The 10,574-nt window shown below is 39.0% G+C and overlaps 1 protein-coding gene across 3 annotated transcripts in view; it reads left to right on the plus strand.

Moving 5' to 3' along the window:
• Positions 1-1,457: 1,457 nt before the first annotated feature.
• The window catches only part of LOC145453707 (nuclear pore complex protein Nup107-like), a 92,910-nt gene continuing 83,793 nt past the window's right edge, over positions 1,458-10,574 (plus strand). For 2 of the 3 annotated variants that reach the window (XM_080331686.1, XM_080331688.1), the window contains exons 1-13: positions 1,458-1,593; positions 1,654-1,754; positions 1,908-1,994; positions 3,063-3,106; positions 3,176-3,311; positions 4,328-4,481; positions 4,978-5,046; positions 5,447-5,498; positions 6,800-6,871; positions 6,931-7,022; positions 7,922-8,003; positions 8,068-8,181; positions 10,184-10,274. In XM_080331686.1, the coding sequence (XP_080187812.1) occupies positions 1,553-1,593; positions 1,654-1,754; positions 1,908-1,994; positions 3,063-3,106; positions 3,176-3,311; positions 4,328-4,481; positions 4,978-5,046; positions 5,447-5,498; positions 6,800-6,871; positions 6,931-7,022; positions 7,922-8,003; positions 8,068-8,181; positions 10,184-10,274 (1,135 nt within the window). In that variant the 5' untranslated portion in view covers positions 1,458-1,552. The remainder of the gene's footprint in view (positions 1,594-1,653; positions 1,755-1,907; positions 1,995-3,062; positions 3,107-3,175; positions 3,312-4,327; positions 4,482-4,977; positions 5,047-5,446; positions 5,499-6,799; positions 6,872-6,930; positions 7,023-7,921; positions 8,004-8,067; positions 8,182-10,183; positions 10,275-10,574) is intronic. The other variant, XM_080331687.1, reaches the window with a different exon arrangement.

The raw sequence follows: 10,574 nt of genomic DNA on the forward strand, positions 1-10,574 counted from the left end.
AAAAGCTTGGCCGAAAAGGTCTATGCCCTTATGCAGACCAAAGACTTCGCTATATATACAAAATACATATAGGTTTAATTGTCCATAGGCGCCTATAAATGACTGGCGCCGAATGTTCCAGTCTTTGCAATCTGAACCTCACAAGACCAATACCATACCGCTGGGAAAAATTTTGTGCCAGTGAAGAAATACCAATTTGAAATCGTGTGCGTCTCTTAGTTTAGAAGCCTACGTTTGGGCGGTTCTATATTTTTTGATATAGCAGACTGGAAGTCACGAAATAACACGTAATGAAGTCGTTTAATCATTATTTACGGGCCCTCCCGTTTTCAAGACATTTCACTCAGCTCTACCGGTAAATCTAATTACGTGAGTAGAGAAGACAACAAATTGATAGCATGTTATATATGCAATCGCCGATCTGATTGACCGATTTTATCATAATTATCGAAAATTTTCGCGCATCGCGCTGGCTCACAATACAGTACAGGTAATTTCGTGACAAACGCGAACAACGTGATGGGGGGGTGGTCGTTTTATCACCCTATGGGAACCCAAGACCTACGTTTTTGGGGGCCTGACGAGGTGCTGTTTCGTTCCTGCCAACGGGTATACGCCCGAAGATGTTTAATTATTATTGAGTGGTCCTGCCTTTTCAAACACACCCCACTCAGCTCTACCGGCAAATCTGATTACGTGAGCAGAGAGAAGATAAAAATTGATAACAATGTATGCGATTCCCGATCATACTGACCGATGAAATCATGAATTCAAGAAATTTTGCGCGCGTCGCGCGCTTAGGCGACAAAAGTTGATTCACTAAAGAAACTCCCAATGAATAGTGGTAAACAGTGTATCGGCGGAGGGGGGTCTGGGGGGCGAATCCCCACAGACGTTCGGTCTATAACCCTATGGAGGGCCCAAGACCAAAGTTTTTTTGGGGGGGCCTGACGAAGTGCTGTTACGGCCCTGATCATGATCATTGCTGCTCTAATTTTCATCTAACAGCCATAATCAGCGGTTAACGACCGCAATCCCTACTTTGTATTTGATAGTTGTTTACAGAGCTATTCACTTCATGTCATTCTCTCTGTTTTTGCAATCAGTAAATGTAATGTTTATCGCGATGTAGCATCTGATAAACTTAGAAAATATAGCAGTTCCTACTTCCCATCCGTGTAGGCCGCTGGGCGTGTAGAAGAGAGAACCACGCGACAAAATAGCGTCTCGTCGCGGTTTGAAAATTGACTAAAATCGTCTCGCTTGATGGCTGTATTCAAGAAAGGGATTCCCCTAGTTTTCCCGGGTTCGCGTGCTTGAGTGGGAGGGCTTGTTAGTTCGCTTTGTTAATGTTTTAACCAGTTCAAAACACCAAGATTGCGATACAATGTAAAGATAGGAAGGATTCTAGTCGACGTGAATTAGAGTTTCAATCATTCACATACCATCTTTTTGATATTTAGTTGCTCAAATTATACCGCTAGTATTGTTTTGACCCAAAACTTGATTGGAAGCACTGATTTTCCTCTCTGAACCCAAATTCTCGCCGATCATGGATGCTACTGGCAATGGGTCGTATCGCGGCAATAGAAAGTAAGTTATGATTCAGTGTGCGGTACCTGGCATTTCACTGTTTCACTATATAATTCCCAGAAGTCTTCTGAACGCTGGACAGATGGCACAATCACCCACAACTGTACGAAATTCCAAAAACATGCGAAGAAGTACGAATATGACGCCTCAACAGATTCATGGTAATGTGGAATTTTTGGTTTACAACTGGAAATTACGTAAACCGGTTTTACGAATGTTACATTCTGTCGTTTAAAAATTTTGTTGGTATTTTGGCTGCTTGAGTTGAAATTTAAACAAGTCCACATACTGATGATTATGGTTTTTGAATTTAGCTTTGAGACAGCTCGATGAGAGCATCGTTCTTGAAAACCCAGCAATGGCGGACATCTATACTCCAGTAGCAGGTCGAGCTTTGCCGCGTAAGTGTTTCAAAATTTTTCAATACATCAATCACTTGTAAGTCACTGTAGTGTTCGAGAATCTGTAAGTATATAAAGATTGAGAAAAAGGAATAGTAGTTTAGATCTGCTTATATTACGTTTTTGTAAGATTTTCGTATTGCCACACATTACATTGTTGATATCACAAATTAATTTGACAGAGAATTAAATGCTTGATTAGGTGTTTCAGTTAAATACTGGGTAGAAGAAGCTGAGCTCCATGCATAATGCATATAATAGGCCTGTTAACTGAACTGATCCATACTGAACCCCACTCATCGGTTCTAATATATGTATTGACTCGACTTGGACTCGACCAAGTCATATGACTCGACATGATTCTATATGACTTACTCAAGTCTCGTATAACAGCACCGATAATTGAAAAATAGGCTCAGAAACTGTCTTTTATCTATCTGAATAAACATGTTTGGAGTGAGAATGATAATATTATGAATCGGAGGCCATCAATATCACCTAAGAGTTACACACAATGGAGTTGAACCCGGCTTGAACTCTGTAACTGTAAACACTATGACTTGTACTCGGACTCGAGTCTTAACACTAAGACTCGGATTTAACCCCTTTTCCCCCTGACTTGTACTCGGACTTGACTCGGTAATGAATTGAAAACGACTCGACTTGAGTCAAAACTATAGAAGTCAATTTGACTTGTGACTCGGCACCTTGCGACTTGGTTACAACCCTGATTGAAACTCGTAAAACGACTGAATTAACATGAAATATATTACTCGTTTACGAATGTTGACTACATTAAAAGCAATCTGCTATTCTGCTAAATTGTTTTTACAGCGATGCCCATTTAAAAAACAAATACAGACTGCATTTCTTTGGAAAAGACTAGACCTGCACACAGAAAACAGATGGATAATATGTTTCAATGATATGTATTTGTCATAATTTATATCGTTCTCCACAAATGCACTATGTTGAACTTGAATAGTTGTGTATTTGATTCTACTGACGGTTCGCAAATGGTGAAACATTTGTCTTGGTTTTAACCAATTGATATTGACTCCTTTCCAGGTCGTGGGCGGATCTCTATGATCAGGGACAACGAATACTCTGTGGTAAGGCTTAGGCGACGGGCCGCTTCTAAATCCATCTGGAGATTAGTAATCCACGTTTTGAATTTCCAGTTGGCTGGGTTGTCGGACGACGAGCTCGAACTGGACGAAACGAAAAAAATATTCATCCGTGGAACTCCCGGCGGTTATTCGGAAAAGCTTCAGACGACGTTGCAATGCCTTCCTGATGAAGATCCTGGTCTAGCAGGTGCTGCGTGTGGATATACTCAAATTGATAGTGACGCGGATGACCTCTACTAGAACTACGGTTTTTTATCTTTGAAATCAATGCATGGGGTCGGATTGTTACAGTTGTTACTCAAACGGGAAAGTTGTTGAATTACATTTAACGGTGGTCAGGGCTGTTCGAAAATAACTCTTCTGTTCAAATTTGACTGGCTATTTGATAAAACTGTTTGAACAAAAAGTTATTTTTGAACAGCCCTTGGTCAGTAACAAAGTAGGCTACATATACTTTTCGAAGTGCTTCAAGTAATTTTTGCCAACTTGCAGCTTAGCCTACTTACTGAATGGATAACAATTTTAGACTGCTCCATTTCTACTCGATCAGTTCCTTAGACAAAACTACTTACAATGTGGAGTTTGAATCGTGGAAAGTATTTTTTTCGTCAGTTTTCAGTTTTTTTGGCATAACTAGGCATAGCATATTTACTCTTTTTACTTAAAGAACTTCTTGGAGGTGAGTAGAGGGTCGAGTTATAGTGTTGTGACTCGAGTCCGAGTTATTGTGTTCACTGTTCAATTTTGAGTTCAATCTGGTTCAACCCACTTTTTTCATCTCGGCTCCAGTGATATAGAATGGCTCGCATTCATAATATCGTAATTTTCCTCAGTCGTAACAGTTTCTGGCCCCTTTTTTCCAAGTATCAGGACTGATAGACAAAATACCGATGATGTGGTGACTTAACTATTCTTTGAAATAACAATGAAATGTCTGTCTTGGCCGTCCTAGACTCAAGTCATATGACTTGGTTAGAGTCATGCACAATGACTCGAGTACAAGTTGAGTCCATACACAAATTGACTCGAGTCGTGTCATTTTACGCCTTTGAAAAAATGACTCAAAATAATCGTGACTCGAGTCGAGTCATTACAACAATCCTGGTACTGACATGATCGCTTTGACCCCATCTGGATAATCGTTATTTGAGTCCGACTCCTAATTTCATGCGCACATCCGTCAACCGTGTCTCGATTTTTCAGCCACATCGAGCTTGTATTTCGACTTCAAAGAGTCCATGCAGCGTCACCAATCTGCTTCCGACATCTTCGATCTTCTCAACAATTACGAAGAAGTCTGCACCGATCACGAAAAGCTGTTACGGAGCTTGCTGTCGGACAGGAAAGCAGAACCAATGTGAGTCTTCGATTGGGATTTATCGTTAATTTACTACTTCCGTATGCAGGCTGACTATGCGTTAGGGTTGTTCAAAAATAATAGTTTCTTCAAATTTTACCGACTAGTTTATCAAATTGTTTGATGGGCTTGAAAAACGCTGCTCACCAAATTTGGCTCAATTCCAACCTGTAGAAGCGAAGCTACTAGAATTTATTTTAAAAAAATTGAAATATTTATTTTCAACTTCTACTGGCTAGCCCGTTAAAGCCCATTCAACTTTGCTAAAATGCCTAACTGCTTAATACAAACTATCGGTTTGAAATATGTGGATGGACTTGTGACTTGTTTTCACTCGGAATTTTCTAGTAAACTGCAGTTCCCACCTCGACGGGCCTTTTGTATGATATAAATCGAATATGTTTATACTATTCGTGAACAATTGGTGTTGTTCCGACTTCCGACGTTTTGTATTTTATCCTCTATATTGATTTCACCTCTTTGACATTTTTTCCAGATCTATCAATTTGGCGAGTATGATTGAAAGTGAGAAACGCACTTGGAGACTGATCAGTTGCTTGTACAGGTTTGTGTATTTTTCATTCGATTTGCCGCATTTTCTATGCTGTTTCATCCCAGGCATCAAAATAAATTCCTAACCAATCTGACTATTACTGTAAACTATCAATCAATTAGTTGATAAAAACGGTATTAAATCCAGTTAGTTGTATTTATCAAATTCACTTCACACAATTACAACTGTATATGCATTATGCAAAGCATCTCCAATGTCATAAATCCTATGGATTTGATCCTATAGTCAAATGCCCTGGTTTGCTTCACGTAATCACATCTATAACCTTGTGCAGTTCGATAGCTCATCTGCAATCATGAATAATGTCTATAAATGTATAGTTAATTTTGAATGACTTGCCCAGCTTTTTACGTTCATTCTTGAGACGTGGCAGAGGTTTTGATTTTAACAGCGATCGTCTGAGAACGGAAGCCTTGGAATCGAGCATGTGCGATGAAGACTTGGTGAGTAGTTTGAATGTTGCGCATTTTCTTCAAGAGCAGTTGTTCTTAACCTAACCTAGGGCGAAACGTGGCGCTAATCTCCGAGCCTTTGGCAAACTCCTGAAAATTGCCACATTACACATCTAATGCATGGCTATAGCGTGCTGGTGCACGAAATGATTTTCACACAAAACAAAAAAGAATACAATGAATATTTACCGAACAGAATCTTGAAAGTAGAGAACTTGAATGTGCCAGTGCAATTGAAAGGATTATTCACATGGAAACTCGAATATTTTCTGCTGGCACTCGTCAGACGTAATACGCCCACCGAATTTGTGCAAATAGAAGGAATTTTTGTACGATCAATGGGTCGATTTTTTAGACATGTCAAAATAAGTCAAAATTTTGTCAAAATTGTTTACCAAGTCAAAAATTTTTGCAGATGTAGATGTTTGCACTGTAGGTGAACTTATAATTTGACATTTCACAGCTTGTAGCCTACTTTACAAGCCTACGTTGTATACGACCCAATGTCTGCTCATTGTGAATCAAAAACGGTCAAATGAAACAAATACCTTGACATGGTGGTATGCTCAACGTACCGCAATATCCCAACTGAAGCAAGGCTGCGTGGGCATTGGTTCTTATATCAAGTAGCGCATGGTGACAAATTGTGATGTAGACAACATTGTCAGAATGAAGCATCACGGTTTGTCACCAGTAGTGTACGCACAACTTTAGTGTTGCCTCCCGAAAACTGCGGCTGTTGAACGTTCTTTCTGTATGTTCTTGGCAAGCTACTTAGTAAGGACAGAGACTTTCTACCCGAGAATGTAGGAAAGTATCTTTCGATGTACTACAACAAATTTTAATCATCTCTACCATGATGCATGATGTAATTACTGGAATTCTTCATTCAAGTTTTGCGGACTTTTAAAAACAATATTCGGTAAATTCCATGCAATTGGGCGACATTTGAGTTGCATACATTTGTCGCAATTAAATTTAGGGCTAATTCTAAATTTGTAGGCTCTCTGGTCCGCAACATTTGATTTGATGTTTACCGGTCCGTGAGGCCAAAAAGGTTGAAAACCACTGATCTGAATATAATGCATCGAACATAAGTGATATCTTTGCCTTGATTATAATAAATTCTAATATATGGTGATTCGATTGTTGATATACAATGTTCTTTCAAATTGCTACTAGTTACTGACGATTACCTCGGCGATTGCCAGCCGAAAATATTCGGATATATTACAATAGTTAAGAACCACTGTTCTAGACGTTAGCGTTAAATGTCTTCCACATTTATACAGATTGAAAGTGAAAGCGAAGTCAGATGCGTCGGAAACTTGTACAAAAATAACACCGAAGTCCGGGAGGCTCAGGTTGCTAGCGTAATGGTCGATGGTGCCGGACCGCCTTTAAACTTTATTTCCGTCGTCAGATCGTCATCGATTGGCTGGAACGAAATGCCGCCGACGGCTTGGAAGATGGGGTTGCGGAGAGAATGCAACATTATTCCGAGGCCGTTTGCTGGTAACTTTGCTCTTATATCCTAGACGTGAACAGTAACAAGGTTGTAAGCAAATCAAATGTGACATGTCAATCTCACTTTTATAGTTTTGTCTCGAGCCAAGGCAAGTCATTTTCAATTCACCATCGAGTCAAGTCCGAGTTAAAGTCAGTTAGTAGAAGGTCTATTCCAAGTCATAGTGTTTTGACTCGAGTCCGAGCTCCAGTCATTATTTTCGCTATTCAGTTTTCAGTTCAATATGGTTCAACCCACTTTTTGCAACTCTGCTCGAGTGACGTAGAATGGCATCGTAATTTTCCTCAGTCCTAACAGTTTCTGGCCCTATTTTCCAAGTACCAGGGCTGATAGACGAAATGTTAATCATGTGGTGAATTTACCATTCTTCGAAGTTACAATGAAATGTCTGTCTCGGCCGTACTAGTCTCGAGTCATATGTCTTGGTTCTAGTCATGCACACTGCACACTGACTCGAGTACAAGTTGAGTCAATACACGAATTGACTCGAGTCGAGTCATTTTACGCATTTGAAAAGAATGACTCAGAGTGTCAAGTCGCAAAGTCAGTAAGTCGCAAGGTCATGTCGAATTTTCGAAGTACCAGATGTGATTCAAGTTATTGCATTTCGCAAGTTTATGGATTGCAGACTGACTCTGGCTATTTCATACCTTACGATTCATCAAACTCATTTAGCGATACCCAAGTACATCACTGATTCTAAGTGTATATTATATTCATATTGAAATAAACCCAAAAATGTTGTACGATTGCTGATATACAATGTTCTTTTCAATTCTCTACTAGTGCCAGTGCCAGCCAAAGATATTCGGGTTTATTTCAATATGAATGTATTATTCAATGCTGTACTTCCAAGAGAATCATCACTGATTCCATTTTATTTCAGGGAAAACACTCTTCATTACTTGTCCCAGAGAAAACTAAAAGGCGAAATCGGCGTCGGGGATAAAAACATTGTTTCGCAAATGGTAGTTAGAATTTTAGCTGCGGCTATGCGATCTTGTTTAAATTGAATGCTTGTCTCATTTTAAGGACCCGGACGCGCCTTTCAGACAGAAAAAGCCGTTGGCGGACCTGGACCAATGCGACGAAGTACGACTGCTGAAGTCGATGTTCTCATACATTAGAGCAGGAAAAATGGACAAGGTGGGGAACGTGATCCATAATCGGGCGACTGGATTATCTGATTAAAACCAGATGCCAGATGCCTGTGTCCTGTGAAACTAGCCAAACTTGGTGTACAGATGTTTAGCATTTCTTGCTTAGCTTATGTGAATATTAGCTCTGATTTTGTATGAACTGCACTTGGTTTCTAGGTCGAAATTTGATTGAATTTCCAAGTTCAGCGAATTCAATAATTCTCATTGTGATCTAATTTGCCAAAAACAATGGAGCTATAATTCTAATCTAGTTTAGAAAAGCTGAATATTTTTATTAGCCAAACTCTACCATAACTATCATTGGTTGTCGCTGCCTTGTGACTGAAATTGTTAGGGTTTTTAAATTGCTTGCGATACAATATTGAGCTCGGTAACAACTCGTGTACATTTGAGACCGCTGCCACTACCAGACGCTGAAATGTACTATTTCTACGTTTTAAGATCTCTCTAAAACTCACACAAGACAAGCCTACGGTCTCTATCGTCTATATTTCGTTTACATCATGCAGAATTTCCAGGGTTGTAATGACTCGAGTCATTTTTTCAAATGCGTAAAATGACTCGACTTGTGTCAATTTTTTTATTGACTCGACTTGTAGCATACTCGAGTCATTGTGCATGACTCGAACCAAGTCATGTGACTCGAGACTAGGACGACCAAGACAGACATTTCATTGTAACTTCGAAGAAGACTCATACCATTATAATTTAGCAAATTTTTTGACATTTGTAATGCATGCCCTCAGAACTGTCCAATATTGACAAATTTCGTTTTATGAATTCTAAGTAGATGAAAAAAAAACAATTGAAAAATTTCCAACAGCTCAAAAGACAATGCTATTCAAAATTCTCTTGTCACTAGGTGGCGCTGAATGCGAAAATCTCGAAAACAAATTGTCTTCGAAATTATTGATTACTTAAAATAGTATTTACGGTGAGCAGCAGAGACCAGCTGTTCACCGTAAATACTATTATAAGCCATGAATTGTTTGAAAGACTATTTTTTTTCGAAATTTCATGAAGGAATAGATTGCACTTCGAAAATCCAATTTTATATCAACCATTCTGCTTCAAAGTACATTTTGCAATAGTTTTTTTTGTGGAAACGGAACACCATATGCATTTTCAAGTCCGGGCCCCCCAGTTTTTTTTAATCCGTAACTTTTTTTTCATTGAGTTTAGAGCAAAAAAGTTGATTTTTTCCAATTCCTTGGCCCCATAATTGTATAATTAGACATTTTAATTGATTCTCCACCATCAATAAAGCAAAAAATATCGATTTAAAGATTTTTGCATGCGGCGCCAACTAGTGACAAGAGAATTTTGAATCGCATTATCTTTTGAGCCGTTGGAAATTCTTCAATTTTTTTTTTGAATCCACTTATAATTCAAAAAAGAACATCTGTAAATATTGGACAATTCTGAGGGTATGCATTACAGCCCTTGCTAAATTATAGTGGAATTAGCCAGAATAGTAAAGCTGCCACATTGAAAAAAATGGGTTGAACCGGATTGAACTGAACAGTGAACATAATGACTCGGACTCGAGTCAAAACACTATGACTCGGACTCGACCGTCTACTAGCTGACTTTGACTCGGACTTGACTTGGTGGTGAATTGAAAATGACTCGACTGGACTCAGTCAAAACTATAAAAGTGAGATTGACCAGTGACCTGGAACCTTGGACTTGGTTACAACCCTGGAAATATAGCTATCATGTCGAGCGCGACCGATGTGGCTTATTCTAACAGGCTTTAGCTATTGACTGTGATAGGAATGTTCCTCTTGGCCTTAGTACATGGTATGGTAAAGTAAAGATCTCCAATACAATGCCGATCTGCAACAGACAGGCTGGAAATTGTGAATACGGGGGTAATTTCGACTCAAAACCCCAAAAATCGAACAAAATGACTCTCTGTGACGCCGTATACCTCAGATTGTATTTGAGTTTGAGGATAAAAACCAGAAATGGTTCTTCCTTTTCAGGCTAAAGAGTTGTGTATGCACTGCGGACAGCCGTGGAGAGTCGCATCACTTGACGGCTGGAGACTTTACGAAGATCGGAATAAAGAGTGCAGTGAGTAACAATCTATTTGTGTCCTTTAGTCGTCAGGGTGTATACAAGCAGTTTGCTACGAAAATATGTTCTGTAAAAAACTGAGATTTGTATTTATATAATTATCTGGATATTGTGTATGGCGATATGAGAGATAGATTTTCCTTCATATTCGGTATTTTTACTCTTCAATTATTTCGAATAAATTTAACTTGTCATTAGATATGACTTGCAATGTTGTGTGCTGTGGCAATTTTTAATCTGACCTTTTCTGATAGCTGTGAAATTCATGTGGACTGCATGTGAAACATCAGTGTAGAA

The sequence above is a fragment of the Botryllus schlosseri genome, chromosome 13 (assembly GCF_051294905.1).
Source record: "Botryllus schlosseri isolate E-star chromosome 13, Bs_hap1, whole genome shotgun sequence".
In the NCBI taxonomy this organism is placed as follows: Eukaryota; Metazoa; Chordata; class Ascidiacea; order Stolidobranchia; family Styelidae; genus Botryllus; species Botryllus schlosseri.